General features: G+C 55.5%; 5 protein-coding genes across 5 annotated transcripts; 2 read left to right on the forward strand and 3 right to left on the reverse strand.

The window, feature by feature from the left end:
• Nucleotides 1-528: 528 nt before the first annotated feature.
• Nucleotides 529-2448, reverse strand: J3D65DRAFT_554671 (uncharacterized protein; the record flags this gene model as incomplete). Its single annotated transcript, XM_066797197.1, has 5 exons — nucleotides 529-681; nucleotides 729-1323; nucleotides 1370-2090; nucleotides 2140-2333; nucleotides 2384-2448. 5 exons carry the CDS (start codon nucleotides 2446-2448, stop codon nucleotides 529-531), a joined length of 1728 nt encoding a protein of 575 aa, XP_066654852.1.
• Nucleotides 2449-3990: 1542 nt separating this feature from the next.
• On the forward strand, nucleotides 3991-8056 carry J3D65DRAFT_418568 (uncharacterized protein). The gene has a single exon (XM_066796074.1). It carries the CDS (start codon nucleotides 4421-4423, stop codon nucleotides 8009-8011), a length of 3591 nt encoding a protein of 1196 aa, XP_066654853.1. The 5' UTR covers nucleotides 3991-4420; the 3' UTR covers nucleotides 8012-8056.
• Nucleotides 8057-8707: 651 nt separating this feature from the next.
• On the forward strand, nucleotides 8708-10986 carry J3D65DRAFT_628585 (uncharacterized protein). Its single transcript, XM_066800648.1, has 2 exons — nucleotides 8708-9075; nucleotides 9139-10986. The coding sequence occupies exons 1-2, from the start codon at nucleotides 8735-8737 to the stop codon at nucleotides 10676-10678; spliced, it is 1881 nt and encodes a 626-aa protein (XP_066654854.1). The 5' UTR covers nucleotides 8708-8734; the 3' UTR covers nucleotides 10679-10986.
• A 1071-nt stretch (nucleotides 10987-12057) lies between these two features.
• On the reverse strand, nucleotides 12058-14422 carry J3D65DRAFT_418578 (amino acid/polyamine transporter I). The gene is made up of 10 exons (XM_066796076.1): nucleotides 14104-14422; nucleotides 14026-14046; nucleotides 13871-13919; nucleotides 13744-13819; nucleotides 13497-13687; nucleotides 13411-13445; nucleotides 13240-13360; nucleotides 12849-13192; nucleotides 12673-12795; nucleotides 12058-12627 (listed from the first exon to the last, which is right to left on the reverse strand). Exons 1-10 carry the CDS (start codon nucleotides 14209-14211, stop codon nucleotides 12085-12087), a joined length of 1611 nt encoding a protein of 536 aa, XP_066654855.1. The 5' UTR covers nucleotides 14212-14422; the 3' UTR covers nucleotides 12058-12084.
• A 124-nt stretch (nucleotides 14423-14546) lies between these two features.
• J3D65DRAFT_418665 (uncharacterized protein) lies at nucleotides 14547-15690 on the reverse strand. Its single transcript, XM_066796077.1, has 2 exons — nucleotides 15245-15690; nucleotides 14547-15037 (listed from the first exon to the last, which is right to left on the reverse strand). Exons 1-2 carry the CDS (start codon nucleotides 15313-15315, stop codon nucleotides 14635-14637), a joined length of 474 nt encoding a protein of 157 aa, XP_066654856.1. The 5' UTR covers nucleotides 15316-15690; the 3' UTR covers nucleotides 14547-14634.
• Nucleotides 15691-16161: the final 471 nt, after the last annotated feature.

Below are 16161 nucleotides of genomic sequence, written 5' to 3' on the forward strand. Positions count from 1 at the left end.
GAACATCAACGTCTCGGAGACGGCTCCTAAAGCCGCTGTGCGCGGAGCTGGGTCCGCCAAGGAATGGCATTGGGAACGTGCTGGTCGAATGAATTGAATTCCGTGAATCACACAATGGGCTCTTGGCCGAGCCTGCCAGAGTAAGTTGCTATTTTACTTTCTGCAAGAATTGCGCATGTCAATTGAGACATTCAAGACCTGGCATTCTCAACTGCACCTGGGCAAGAAATCCATCGGTGTCCATTCGACAAGGTATCAAAGCCACGTCCCATTATCGCTGTGTATGTAGAGTCCTATGAATCGTCAACCGACCCGCTATGCAATGAAATGGGAAATGCATCGTGTCAACTTCAGCCCCGTCCCATCCACAACATCAAAATCCCACATCCATCTCCTTTAATGAACTCAGAATCCAGGTCGGCTATCGTCAAGACTTTTGTGGGGAAAAAAAGGAAAAAAGAAAAAAAGAAAAAAAGAAAGGGGTCGTAAACAAGGTGGGTGAGGAGAAGCGGTTCATGAATCAACGAGTTACCTGCCAAGGCGAATGACACCTGCGGCGATAAGCTTCTGGACATTGATCTTCACCTGCGGGTTCTTCATGTGCTCCTGAAGCGCCGCAGGGTCGTTCTTTGCCTGTTGCAGGATGCTCTGCATGACTGGATCCTGGAGGATGGCAGCAATCTATGACTGTTAGTAATTGAATGGACGAGAACGCGGTCATGACTTACATCGGGATCCCTTTGGATGCGCTCCATGGTCTGCTCCTCGGTCTCGCCCTCGCGCGCCGCGAATTGTGCTTGCAACGCCTTTTGTTGCTGCTGGTCAATCTCGCGCGCATTCTTGCCACCCTCGTCGTGCCCCGAGGCCTCAGCACACACGTCAAGACACTTGTTGTACTCGCGCATGGCAAAGAGTGCCTGAGCCTTGCGCAGGTAGGCACGGATGAACTTGGGGTCGCGCTTGATGGCCTCGTCGCAGTCTTGGACAGCCGTGGGGAAGGCAAGCAGCTTGATGTAGCAGGCAGCGCGGTTGCTGTAACCGCGCGGGTCGTCGGGGGCACGCTTGATCATCTCGCTGTACGCAGCAACGGCCGCGGGCCAGTCGGCCTCCTTGAACTTTTGATTTCCAAGCTCACGAGCCTCCTCAGCCTTTTGAGGATCGATGTACGCCTCCCTCTCGGCCTTGATCTTGGCCTTTTCCGTTACGCGCAGCTTGGAGAGAATGTCGGGAGTGCGGTGCTCAGTAAGGGAGCGGTTGTAGTACTCGATGGCGCTGCCGAGGTCGCCCTTCTTCTCGTACGATGTACCGATACGACCAAAAGCCCTACTGGAGTCAGTAAATTTGTTGACACAGGACTAGGAGCACTTACTTGGCAATGAGCTTGAAGTCAGCATGGACCTCGCGGCCGTGCTCGATGGCCTTGTTGCAAGCTTCGATACAGCCGTCGTAGTCGCCCTTTTCAAACTTGGCGGCGCCGAGGTTGGTGAGGTAGGTAATGTCCTGGTACGTCTCCCAAGCCTCATTGTACTTGGCAATAGCCTCGTCAAACTTCCTCTGCTTGTAGAGTTGTGTTCCCTCGGCCTTGATGGCATCAGCCTTGGCCTTGGCCTCCTTCTTTGCTTTGGCCTCCTCGTCTTCAGACTCAGGCTCCGGTTCGGGCTCGGGCTCGGGCTGCTTCTTCGGCTCCGCAGGCTTAGCGTCAGGCATGGGCACGTCTTCATCCTGCTCTTTCCTGTGCACCTCCTGCGCACCCTCAGGCGGCTGGCCAAATGACATGTCGATACCCAGAAGCACGCTCATGACTTGTAGGAAACGAGGATCGCTCATCGCCGCGCCAGCGCTCTGGGGGTTTTGCTTGATGGTCTGCAGCTTCTGCATGAATTCTTGGTCGGCGAGGAGCGACGATGTCTTGGGGTTCGCGGCAAGCTTCTGGAAGAGCGCAGGGTCGTTGAACATGTTTCCGAATCCGCCAGAGGGATCGTTGTGTTCCTCGTTCTCAATGGCACGCTTGACGGCGTCGAGGCCAGACTTGGCTTGCGCGTTGGTGGGTTCCAGCTTGAGCGCGTGCTCAAAAGCATCAACAGCAGTTACTGCTCCCGTCAGTACCATGTTGTGCGTCTCTCAAGAGTGTAGACTCACCCAAATCACCCTTTCCATGGAGCGCAGAGCCTTTGCGGCTCCAGCCTTTGGCCCAGTCGGGCTTGAGTTCCGTCGTCTTTTCGGCATCCTGGTACGCGTGTTCAAAGTCCTTCATGGAGGCGAAGCATCCGGAGCGGTTCGAGTAGAGGACATGGTTCTGAGGGTCGAGTTGGATTGCTTGGGTAAACTTGTCACTGCGCACGCGTCAGTAAGGTTTGGCGGGGCATGACGAAATTGCACGTACATTGCCTCGGGGAACTTCTTTTCGGCAAAGAGCTTGTTGCCCTCGGCCTTGAGCGCGTCGGCCATGTTTAAGTCGTGGGGTGGAGAGCTTGTTGGCGATGTAATTGGAGATGGTTCTGAGCAATGTGAACACCGAGATGCGAACTAAGAGGGTGAGAGCTCGGTGGAGTTTATGACCAAATCCTGGTACCGGCGAATCGCCAGCCAGAAAGCTCTAGAAGGCTCGGATCATCGATACCCCGCGTCCGTGCTCGCGAGTCAGGTCAGCCGCGCGAGCGAAGATCCTTGGAGCTCAACACCATCGTCCCTTTCGACCTTTTCTATTTTTGACATCCCATGTCCGACGCCGCCTTTCGACCATTTTCGTCTCCCCCAGTGCAGCAACGAATCAACGATGGACAGAGCCACAGATGGGCGTGATTGCATCGAGCCAGAAAAGTCTGCGTCAGACAGTAGGTTCTTCGCAGCGTCTGTTTCCTCGACATATCTTCAGCCCTTTTCCTGCCTGGTTGATGCAATCCCGACATTTCCATCAATGGTCACATCTCTTATTCCAAGAACACTTCAGTCTCAAAGTTACGCCTCCGCACGAGACAGAGACACTTGATTCGAAATGTCTCTGCTCGTTGCCCGATTGAGAGCTTGAATTAAGACGACGTGTTGAATCCGTCATGGACCGCCGATATCGTGCATAGGATCCAGTTTGCCACAGCCATACGGAGCCCATCCAACGAAAAACACGTTCCGAGTCGACAACAAACTTGGTCTCCAAAGTTGCACATTTGTTGCGGTGTGCCCAGATCGTGAGACAGACAATTGCACTGTTCGTTCGCCCTTGTAGTCAACAGTGTCGATGCCCTCTTGGCTCATGAAAACCTCTAATTCCGTCTCGCGAAAGACGAGAATAGTACGTGGCCGCGAGTATCTGCACTTGCAGAAAAGACCGACGCGGCTGAAAGGAGAGCCGCAGCACTACACGTGATGGAGGGCGATTGGTCCAGCCCAAGGCCGGAGTGAATTGTTGCACGAGCTGACAGGTGGTTAGATGCTGACGTTGGTGCCTGGCGCCCTGCCAAGGACGGCTGGAGAGCGCTTTGTTGGACATGGTAGAACCCCATGTGGAATTCGCCGACCATGGCATCTTTGGCCCATGTTGGCCAATGGCGCAGCAATGCATGAACGGACCGGCGAGCCGCAGGGGGCGGAGACAAATGCCGACGTGTGCTCGTGGTGATAGTCGGGAGTGCAAAAGTCGGAGGCTGGGGGCTGGCGAGGCTTGCAGTGCAGTGACGGATGCAAGCTGCGGGAGAGATGGGCTTCGACTGGCCAGAGTCGTCCATCAGCCCTGTCGGTGCATTTCCAGACGACGACGCTGCAATAGCTCAGAAGAGGAGGACTTGGACGTCAGTCTATCAGCTGGGCAGCATGACGGGGAAACGAAGGCCGCAGGACAAGGGTGCTGCTGTTGGCAAACCCCGCACGACAATTGGCCCACGCCCCCGTCCTCTTCCTGTGGCATCCGCCTTGATTCCTCTCTTCACCTCTGCGTCTCGTCCAGGTCGTCTCCACCCGAGCCCGTCATTGCGTGTCGTCCAGTCTGGCACCGCAGCCTGAACCTGGGACCGTTTGGCGACTCGGCCCGCCCCCAACCAAGCTCCCTCCCGCGACCATCCGACCCGTACGCCAATCAACGCCGCCTCCCGCTACCCCAATACCACCTCTCCCGCCCGTCAGACTTGCCCGAGCACGCGTTTCAGATAACTTTTAGCCCCGTACTCTCGACTTCTTGCCCGACCTGCCCCTGCCACAGCTCTGCTTGCGCTCGTTGCTTTCTTTTTCTTTCCAGCTTCTTTCATCATCTCGTTGGAACATCGCCAAATTCTCGAGTCCATCGACGCCGCCTATTCGACTCGATGCGAATGACTGCCGCAACAAGTCCCCGGAGGCCACATCTCGCTCGTCCGGGCTTTCGACGTCAAGGCTGTAAAGCGCCGTTGTACTGAGGACAAGAGACGCTCGACCTTGCGCCTCGTCTGCCATGCCGTCCGCCCAGCTCGCCGCAAGCGCCAACGGCGTCCTGGAGCGCTCATCTCGAGATTCGTCTCTTTTTCGAGCTCACAAGCCACTCTCTAGGAAAGGTGACTTTTTGCGCTTGCCCGGCGCATTTCCTCAGACGACTTCTTGGAACGACGATTCCTGCACAGACTTCAGCGACGACTCGACCCCAATCGGCTCCCCCTTGCAAAATGGACCAGAGTCTGGTCTGCCACCGACCCCACCGTCCCACGAAACACAACGGCCTCCTAGCGCAGTTGATGTGACCGACGGCGTCGTGGCGAAAAGACCCTCCTTGCGCACTCCCATAAATCAAAGAAGTCCCCCTACTCCCGAACCAAGTCCACCGCGACGCCCCGAGTACCCACAGGCAAAGCTCCAGCCACCTCCCACCTTGCGCTACCCTTCGTCTCGAGCAGAATCTTTTACCACGGCCAAAAGTCATTTGGGATCCGATGACGACGTTTCCCTGGGATCCTACTACGACGCATTGACTCCGGTCCAGCAGATTGTCATCAAGGCAAAGCAGACTCAGGACATGAGCTTCGGGTTGGGGTTACATCTTGAGGCGGGAGACGATGTGACTCCAACGGAACGTAACCCTTTCGGGCGGTCGTCCAATAACACGTGGGAAACAAGCAATGGCGGGACTCTGAAGAATGGAACAGTACGGCCCCTTGCATCCCGGCCGCCTCATTCTATTTCTGTAACAAAGAGAGGGCAAAATCCGCGCGAACACGAAGATGGGAAACGGCTGTCAAAGAGCCCAGGGCTGGAAAAGTTTGCACGCGAGATTGGTTGGACCAGTGATGCCTTGGATGACACCACAGACTCCAAGCGCCTTTCGAGCACTTCAACCACCTCTACAGTTGTGGAGGCTGTCGTGGTTTCTACTTCAACCGACCAGAAGCGACAACTTCGTCATGCTGGGAAGAACTTGGCTTTTCGGCATACCAGTGACACGACGGCTGATCGTCCGTCCCCTCGTCGGTCACACCGCATGCCTGTAAATGGAGTGGATCATACCCATCGTCTATTACACCACTATGACCGGATACCTGACAGGAAGCGGGACAGCCTAGGGACAGCCTTGCCCACTGAAGCAGTTTCTAGACACGACACGATTTCGACAAATTCCAGCACCGCCACGGTCAGGGCCTTGGACGATGTGGTTAAAAGCGAAAAGCAGTCCAAACTGGGAGCAGATGAAAATGGCTCCCCCGGCTACTTTGACGTACCCAAAAGACGGTTGAAGAGGGCTGCAAATGGAGATTCGCCCATCTCAAAGCAGGCCGAAGCTCCACAAGACCGCCGAATTTTCACAGCACCAGCCATTGTAAATCGTCACAACCAACGGGTAACTTTGCAATATTCTCCAAAGGAGCATTCTCACGAAAGCTTTCGGCGTTCCTACGAAGGATTTCGACGGATTTCAGACGACGCTTCGGACAGGTCTTTGCAGTCTACTCCATCTCCCGACAATTCGAGATTTGTGCCCTCGCCTCCCGCTAGCAAGGCAGCCAGGAAGCTATTGCAGGAGCAGGCTACAGATGCAGTCAAGCCTCTCCCACAGCCTGGCCCAACAGAATTTCTGACTCCTGATCGAGCCAGAAAGGCTGAAAGCGTCAAATCACGTGCGAGTGACCGCACGGAAGACATTCGTCGTCCAAGTATGGACCACGACCGAACCTCGCCTGTCTTTCTGCACACTGGGCGCACCAGCTTTGATCGAGCGACCCTCTATACCTCACGGTATCGGGATGCCTCACAAACTCCCTATTCGCAGCACTCGCAAGTTTCGGGGGTTTCTGATGGTCTCGAAGTTCACGAGGCGACGGCTATGGCGATATATCCGCACAACAACAACAGTCTGGTCGTCGTTCAACAAGTCGCCCGCGATGGCTCCCTTTCCAGCAGTGGCAACCAGACTTTTACGACCGCCGGTCCGTCCATGTCACAAGCAAATCTTTTTGGTAACTCTCTGTCTCCTCCTGCATTAATGTTCAACGACAAACCACTGCCAATCCCGAAAGAAGAACCGCCGACCCCACCCATCTTAATGTTCAACGACAAGCCACTACCAACTCCGCGAAAATTCGACGATGATGATGATGCACTCGACTTTGCTCTGGAAAATCCCCGCACGCCTCCTTTGCCCCCAGCACTCAACGTCATCCCGCCAACACCCCATAATGATAACGAGAGCGACTCCAAAGATCCTGACAGGCCGAGCCGTCGCCAATCCTTGACGAAAAAGGCGAGGCGCTATTCGGACAGTTTGATACAACCCGTCTTGGAGCGGACTGCAACGATCACCAAGCGGATGAACATTACCTTGCCCCAAAGACGACAGTCGCTCTCGGGCAAAGATGTCCTTGAGAAACAAAATGCTCTCCATCCTTTTTGGCGTCCACGCGGCTTTTGGGATGACTTTGCCAGCGATTCAGATGAAGATTATGACAATATTGACGCAATGCCCATTGGTCGCTTGCCCAAGGGAGGCGACACGAGCAATGTCGGAGCCGAAGAAACTCAGCGCCAACGCATCGCGGCTCTTGGTCGCCGCCTTACCAATGGTTTCAAGGGCAGTGGAGGCTTCTTGATTGGCAACAGTCTCGGTGTTGAACGCGCTGGGAGCAATGCTCGTCGGCACCACATCCAACTGCCCTCGGTTCCCATGGCTGACGTTCGTGCTGGACTACGCAGCGGATTGGTAAAGACCAGCACCGGCCTCGGCCGCGCCAAAGCGACCACTCTGGAGCGTGCGGGCGTCCTGGCTCGTCGCATTGGGCGCTTTGAAGGTCGGATTATGAAGCAGCGCTCGCAGGCCACACTACGCCACAACGTCCACCAACCCGACAACACGGCCGTGACCAACATCACTTCGACCACAAGTCCACCACCACAGCCTCCCAACAACGACCATGACGCCGCCCTTGTTGACGCCGCAGACCACCGCCCCACTGTCATCACAACCATTACGACCAGCTCTCCCCACGCCAAGGCTACTCCAACGTTGCGTACTGAGTCGTCGATCGATCTTGCATTGTCGGGCGGCGCTGGTGGCGTGTCGCGCTTCAGCACGGCATCCACTTCGACCGCCACTGCGGGGCCAGTGCAGACAGATGAAGTCGACATTGAGCAGCAGTACGAAGACTTTCGTCGGGCTCGCGAGCAGGCGCGGCAAAAGTGGCACGCATACCACGACCGCAAAAATAAATTCAAGGATCCGGAGAGGGGTCGCTCCGCTGTAGCTACTGGGGCCTCGACCTCTGATACCGCAGGGGCGACTGCAGCCAATGATTCTGCTCCGGGTGGTACGCGCCGCAGACGCAGCCTCTCCCTTCCTGGCACGAGGTGGGGTGTCGAGTACGTTGGCCTGACGGGTCTGCGCGAGAAGCTTGCAGAAGCGCGATCGGAGAGGCGGAGAGACCGTTTGAGGGGCAGTATTCGCGTGAGGCCCGTGGAGCGCGAGGGAAGCGGGAGCAGTCACGGCGGGAGAGATTCACTGGGCTGGGGCTCCGTTTGGGGTGCCGGTGGAGGAGCAGCCGGTGGCACAAGTGCGACGCGTTGAGGTAGGTTTGACGTGAGGATCTTTTCCATCTTGTTTCGATTGTTCGCAACACAGCGCTGGGTGCAGCAACGACGATACGACGACACGACTTACGACGGCTGGCTGTTTCTCTTCTCATGGCTTTTTTCGCATCTTGTCTTTCCAACTTCACCCGTCTGTCTTCTAATATAGGTATTGCTTTTTGCATCTTTTCCAAGCGTCTGGTTTTGCGAATACGCCTCGATGAATGCAACGACGAGTTTCGACTTTAGTGATGACATCACGGCGGAAAAGCAAGCAGGGGGTGAACGGGTGAACCCATGCATCTTGTCTTGGCAGGGGATGATGTTTGACAAATGACGGCTGTCCATTTCTTATAGCTGACGGCTGTAAGTCATTTTGTACGCAATTCCCAATGAACATGTGCAGAAAAACAAACGCAAGGCGACAAGGAATCAATGCATATCCCGGCGTCTTCCGCAAAGTCTATTGTCTATCAAAAATGCCGCACAACGCGCGCCCCGTCGGCCTTTTTGCGAAGCTTTTCGCGCGCTGTTGGCAAGGAAACACGCGTCCGCGACGCGCTCACCTCCTCACCTCAAACTTAGTAGCACCGCGTCGCTAGACTTGCGTCCAGGTCACACAAACTTTGCAATTGTTGAGACCGTTATATCGATCTTGCTCTCTTCTGTTTCCGCGGCCCTTTTTCTCAGTCCATCTGTTTTGGAAGACGTGACGTTCGTGATGAGGAAAGTTGATTCGTACAGGCCGCTGTCGCCTTCGCGTTCCGGATCGGGCAGGGCGACGCCGTCGACCTACGACAGCGCCGACGACGACGCGTGGAGGCGGGGCGACTGCACCATCCGAGGAGCATCCATGGCACGCACGCCGTCCCACGAGGAAGAGGACAGAGCCATCCCTCCGACGAAAAACGACAGAAAAGACAGCGGCGTACACTTCGACAACCACGACGTGCAGAAGAAGTGGAAGGCGCGACAGAATTTCAACTTCAAGAGCCTCATCAAAGTGCCGGCGCCAAAGGCTCCGAAGGAATGGCCCCCGAAGCAATGGCCAAATGTGGAAAGGTGAGTCGATCGATGATGCTGTCTGTTTGGGCGGCTGGAGACGTTGATGCGTGCGTTGTCTAGCTGGCGGAAGGACTGCCCTCGTTGCGGTGGCATACGTCACACGGCCGTCGCGCAACAATGCAATCGGCTTTGTCGGCTTTGCGGTACTTTTCAGCACATTGGAGGTCGGTGTCCGCGAAACAGAGATGGGAATAACAGGAACGAAAAGAGTCCAGGGAATGGGACTCACAACGGAGACCTTGAAAAGAAAAGGGACCTGTTTCCTGAGAGGGTTACCAAAGCTGAGCCCGTGGAGAAGAGACAGGACCAGAAGGTGATCAACCATTCGTTCGTGGAGAAGAGACAAGACGAGAAGAAGGTTGCCAAACCTACTCTCGTGGAGAGGAAACATGATGCGAAGAAAGTGGTCAATCCTACACTCGTGGAGAAGAGACATGATGAGAAGAAAGTGGTCAAACCTACTCTCGTCGAGAAGAGACTCAATGACGGGAACCACGGTAGAGACATGGAGCTCGACGAGCCTTGGAGAAACTTCTCGTTCAAGTTGGGGGCGACGGATCAAAAATTGATAACACCCACGCTCAGCAACGCGGCCCAGAATGAAGGAATGCATCGAGACAGCGGGGACTATGGCGGTAGGTCAACGGCCAGCAGAACAGATTCTGTGTCTGAACGACGGAGCTCTACAAGATGGGATGTTCGTCCCAAAGACGACTGGGACCAGTCCAATCGACTAACTCCCATTGACTTTGGCAATGACGACCGACGCCAATCTGGTCGACTGACTCCTGTCGACTTTGGAAACAATGACCGGAGCCAGGCCAATCGACTGGGACCACCCTTCGAATATGGAGACAATGATCGCGGTCGGTTCAGCCAAACGCCTCACATGGACCATCATCAGCACAGGGGTTGGGAGGAGCCTCCCCTAAGATCGCGCGCGGACCAAGACATCGACATGGCGTACCGACGAGACGACGGAAGCCTCCCAGATCTGCGCACCGAGAACGAGCAGCTGCGCTCCAACTGCGACAACTTCCGCACGCGCAGCGAAAAGCTCTTCTCGCAAAACCTGACGCTCCTCCGCGACCGCGAGATGCTGCGGCGGCAGCTGGAATTGGTGGGCATGGAAAAGAGGCGACAAGCCACCACCGCAACCTCCACCACAAACCCCAACTGCTTCGACCCTTCGTTTTGGCTGCGCCAGATGCAGATGGCGGAGCTGGAACGGATGCGGGCTGCCAGTTTCGACGCGTCGGCGTCGCTGCGTCAGCAGCAGCTCGAGATGGCTGAGGCGGAGAAGAGGCGGTCGAACGATTCGGACGCTTCGCCGCAAATGCGAAAGGCGGATGTCGGAGACATGAAGGATAGAATGGCGAGGAACCCTGATAATCCTTTTGCGCTGCGCCAACAGCAGCAGCATGACATGGCCGGGATGGAGCAACGACCGGCAAACGGTTTCGACATGGCCCTCCCCGTGATGATGCCCCCCATGTCTTTGCCCGGCATGCCGTTTGGCGCTGCTTTTGCTCCTCCCCAGTTTCATCCGCTCGAGATGGATCGCTCGTGGCTGGGTGGTGGCTTTCATTATCCGATGTAAACGTTCCCTTGGCAGGATCCTCAAGTTGTGCAGTCTCTTGCTGGATTTCGTGTCTCTTTGCTGCGGAGTGGGCTTCTTGTAGGTGAGTTGGGAGTAGAGTTGTGTCAGGCCGGCTTTGGGCTGCACCTCCTGTGTTCTTCTGGGTTCTGGCACAGTACTTCAGTCCAAACTCATTTACCTGATGAACAAGTACCCTGTGCCATGTCATAACTGAATGAGCAGCAACAGGCTCCCATTTGTTTATTGTCCTGCAGCCCCACGCGCCTGTCGGTCAAGCATTTTCCAGGCTCTTCGCAACCGTAACTGACAACCTCACCTTCACACCCCGCGATACGACCTGCCATCGCTCCAAAGCCGCCGCTTCCCGTCTCACACACTAAAAGACAAAAACAAACATCACTCATAGACACCAAAGACAAAAAAGAATGCATATACTGCCCCAATAGGGCCGGTACAGCGATCAATTCGCCCAGGGCAAAGACTGCACTGGACAGCAACAGTACCGGGAAACAGGTGACAGACGGCACAACACCACCGAGGGGTGTGGGGCCTTTGCTATGCGACTGACAGTTGACAAGCGCGGCACGGCGCAAAAGCCAGGCTTGCCTTGAGGTAGTCGCGACACTACTGTTTGCTGAGTCACTCACTCGCTGTATCGAGCGAGCAGAAATTTTCCTCGTCGCTTCCTTGACGGGAAGGACGTGTCACGATAGCAGCAATCATGGATGCTGACAGCGCGACGCGGCGCGACACTGCGTAGCGATCGAAGCGCAAGAAAAGAATCCACACCGACAAAGCGAGCTGTCAAAGACAAAAAAGAAAGGATCATTGAATCTCTCCGACGGGGACTGCGTGTGCTGTTAGTGAAACTGCGCCGGACAAACACCTTGAGTGGAGGGGCGGCTACTTACATCGAACCCCGGTCTCCCGCGCTTGCAAGACACTGTCATGACAAGCGGAAATCATCACCACTAGACCATCGAAGACCTGTTTGTTGATGGAGGAGGCCCCCGTTGGTGTGGGTTATGAAGCGAGAGAGGGTCTGTTGTTGTGCCGAGATGCGCCGGAGCGATGCGCCGCTAGGCCAGTCTGGGTGATGTGTGGACAAGGATGGCTGGACTATTTTGCCGATTGTGGCCGAGCAGGCACTGCCACTGACCGTCGCTTTTTAGGGGGAGGGGAGCGTGGAGTTCTTTTGAGGGCTGTCTCCCTTATCTATGCTGGTCGACGTCTTTCAAAGCTGGAGACTCCCAGTTCACCAGGACCATCATTCCAATTTTGTTGTCCCCGTGCGAAGAATATTATATTAACTCCAAGACTACCTATTACCATCTATGCATGCCACGCTTATGAACAACGAAGCTCTACGTCTAAGATTACACCCGTGTTGAACGAGTTCAGCCAGCTCACTCGCTCCGCTCCCCCGGCGGCGTAGGAGCCTCGAGCACCTCCTGGATCCTCTGGCTCGGAAGCCACTGCTCAGCAGGAATGACCCACCACGAGACGAGGGCAAATATGGTAACAATAGCCATGATGACGGGCGCATAGTTGAGCGTCTCGGCCGTGACGGGGAACTCGTACGGCGAAAAGAGAACAGCAACGACCCAGCCGTTCCAAAAGACGGCGATGAACTGGAACGGCTTGCTCAGCCAGCCCAGGCTCCATGCCGGCTTGGGGAAGGTTTTGGGGGTGCACAGGAGGCGGCCGAGGCAGATGAGGCCGTATGCTGCGACGGTTGGCACGCCTGCGGCGGAGACGAGCGATGTGAAGGCCACGGCGGATGGGAGGATGCTGCAGCTGATAAAGGATGCGACGCCCCAGACCACCAGCACTGCGTTTCTCGGTTGGCCGTCGACGACTCGGGCGACCCAGCTGGACCATGGGAGAACGCCGTCACGAGCTACGGCAAAGACTAGGCGCGAAGACGCCAGAATGGCGATTGCAGTGTTCTTCTAGAGTCAGCGCACGTCATGAGGGAAAGCTCACCGACTTACCAGCCAGAGTGCCACGACGCAAACAACGTTCATGAAAATGTGGCCGCCTTTTCCGAGGATAACTGCATACAGGGGGACAAACGGCTGCTCTCCTCCAAAAGAGAACAGCGTATCAGCGTCCGGCTGGACACCCTTCATCAGCTCAAGCAAATCAAAGCATACAGGGGCAAACGTACAACACAGAACAGGAAGAGAATCATGACAGCAAATCCACCAAGACCACTGACAATCGTGCTCCAAAAGATCCCACGGGCCGCCGCGACGGACGCATTCTTCGTCTCCTCAGCCACATGGCCAGACGCGTCGAAACCGATCAGGATGCCGGCGGTGGCGAGGTACGACAGACACCAGTTCCAGCCAGCAGGGGCGCCCGTGCCGTTGTAGGTCGTCATGAAAGCCTCGTGCGCGGTGCGGAAGCCGTAGGTGTTCTTCGTTCCGATGGGTAGCCAGATCATGTTCAGCGCAAAGTCGAGAAGCACGACCATCGATGACAACCAGAAGATGTGCCGGAAGTATTTTGCTGGAAAAGATCAGAATCGTTTGATAGGCAAAGAAGGTGAGGTTTACGTGGCATCAGGTTTGCCAATGCAGCTACGGCCAGCATTACTTCTGTGCATATCCACTGGACCGCCCTGAACTTCACAGAGCTGCTGTCACTGGGAAAGTCGACGCTGAAGACGACGATTTCCTGGGGCGGCGGTCAGACAAGCCGAAAAGTTGACCAGAGGAAAAGCTTACCGAAAGAAAATAGTTGACAGTCGCTTGGGTATTACCTGCAACAAGGTCAGCTTGGTATCATCTTCAAACACGTCAAAAGAACTGACTGGCACAAAAGGTCGTCCAAGCCGTGGTACTCCACCACGCAACGATGAAACCAAACAGCCTGCCAAACCGAGGACCGCCAGCCTCTGCAGCCCAGAGGTAAATGGACCCGGCCAACGGCAGCGATGAGCATATCTCGGCGATAGCAGCGGCAGTGATGAACGAGAAGACGCAGGACACGATAAAGCTCGTCCTACATCGGGATGTCAGAATTGGACAGAACCAATGCCTTTGTGTAAAAGAGCATACCAGTATGCCAGATTACCACCGGCTGCAATTCCGGTGCTAAACGTCGTCCTGACACCGCCGACGAAATACAACGCCGCTGATGGCTCTGTCAGCGCGAATCGGGAGGGGAAAGAAGGCGAAAACGAACCAAACGACGTCGCAAAGTTGTGGAAGATGCTGTACGTCCGATGAAGCACCTACAATTCACACCTCACACATCAACATCAACATCTCGAATCGACCTCCAATCACGGGATTTGACAATCGCAGCCCAGCAATGCAAAACAACAAGGGTAGAATTACAGGCTTGTACCCCAAATTTCTCTGCAAATTCAGACATCAGTCATTTCATTCGCCAGAGTAGGACGAATGGCTACGAACGAGAACGGCAGCGTCCTTGGTGTTGTCGAACGACTCTCCCTCCGACGAGTCGTAGTCGGGCACCGCTTGGCTGCTGCTGGCCTGCGCCAAGGCGTCGGATCGAGCCATGTCGGGAGCGTGGAGGCGAACGGAGGCGGACGAGATAGATGTGGGGATGATGGGATGGGGGCGCGGTCGTGATGCCCAAAGCGGCGCTGGGTTCCTGCCAATTGCCGACGCCTTTCGCTCGTGTTCTGGTGTGGATCTGCCGCCGATGCTGCTGCTGGTACGGCAGGCGAAAAGAAGAGAAGATGATGTTGGAATAGAGTCGCTGCTTTCGCTACCAAACAGAAAAATAAAGTAGCTCGTGCCACCATACGCGCGGATAATTAGATGTAATTTTTGATTTTTTTCTTTTCGCTCTACTTTTTTGCTTTGCTCCCGCTAATCACGACAGGGCGCGCCATATCTCACCCGTTGAGTACGTCACCACGGCAATTTTTTCTCTGCGGTGTCGGACCGGCCAGGACTTTCACGCCAGCGGCCCCTCTCTCAAACAATACAGACGGCTCGTTTGAAAGATACAGTCGCGCTGCATGAAAGCGTTGTGAATATGAGGCAGAATGTATACCGAGCAGCGCGCAGCATCGTCACTGTCGTGCTTCTCGCTGCGTAGCGGTAGCGTCCGCCGCCCGGAAGCAATCGCGTGCCGGCCCTTGATTCCGCAATTGAGACAGCGCCGCCGCAAGCGTTGCCTATCTCATTGAAGACCGGTAGGGCACGAAGGAAACCAACGGTAACAATGGCTGACTGGCGTTCTCGCTGCCCCCGGAAAATGCCAATTTGGGAAGACGTGTATGCACGCCGCTGTCTTTGTCGTGGGCGTCGCGGTTGGGTTGCTGCCGCGCTGCCACTTGTCGACGCGCGACTGGACTGGATGGGCCGGAGTTGCTTCCTGGCGAAGGGTGAGTCTTGCGTGTCGCGAATGGTGCGGTAGAGGGGACAGAGAGATGTGGGAGGGAGCAAAGTGAGAAAAGGTTTCAACACCAAGATCCTGAACTGCCTTGAGTGAGGTTGGTGGTAGATGCGCGCAGCAGACGGCAGAGAGAGGATTGCTTGTTGAAGAGACCACCATGATGAAACGAAAGACCAAACTGCTTACCCAACGAACAAAGACTCGGACTCCCACGAAGAGACTCCAACACACAAAGCACACGCCAAACCAGCAAACATCTTCCTTCTCCAGCCAGCCTCAACGAGTAAATCCCGCTCCGCCCATGTCCGCTCCGCCCTTTCCTCCGACTTGACTCAGAACCCACAACCAGCCCACCACACTGGCACTCACCAGCCACAGACAACCCATGCCAGACAGACAAGCACCATGCCCGCTCCGCAAACTCTAAACCGGCGCGCCAGCGAAGCTTGGCCGTGAGGTAAAAACGTCCGCCTGCTGTCTCTCATCACCCAACCTTAACCTCTACCCTTCTACCACTATCACAGGCGCGCTTTTACCACTGAGTTGATGGAGCCCATCGATTGGATGACGCAGTTTCACACTCATATCTGAACCCCCCCTTCCTTATCAACGGTTACCTGCAGCAGGCGTCCGCTTGCTGCATCCCCCGGATCGACGGCACATGCATTGATAGATTAATCTGGGGGACAGCGGCAAGATAGACGCGAAGAAAGCATAAACGCACATCCACAAGCGACCATCATAATATTTGGTGGGTCAGAGGAAAAGGAAGAAAAGAACATTATATTCTCCCGCAGGCTGACGGACACAGACAGACAAAAGGCAGCAGCAGTGAGGTAGGTAATCCGTTGTTTTCACTGTTCGAATGCCATGAGAATCGTTACACAAGTCAATCCAATCGCAGTCGTCGACTCATCATATCAGAAGCGCTGCGTGGTCATCGACCTCGTTCCCAAGCAAATCCTTCGACTTTGCCGCTCCGTCAAAACGCACCCAAGCCGCCTGAAATGCAGCAACTTTTCAAGAAAGACCAAGAGTCTCATCGACCATTGCCGCCAGCAAGCGCTCGGAGAACCACCCACCTCGCCTCGAACTCATCGTCA

Source organism: Phyllosticta citribraziliensis (genome assembly GCF_038025025.1).
Source record: "Phyllosticta citribraziliensis strain CPC 17464 chromosome Unknown J3D65scaffold_7, whole genome shotgun sequence".
NCBI classification, from domain to species: Eukaryota; Fungi; Ascomycota; class Dothideomycetes; order Botryosphaeriales; family Phyllostictaceae; genus Phyllosticta; species Phyllosticta citribraziliensis.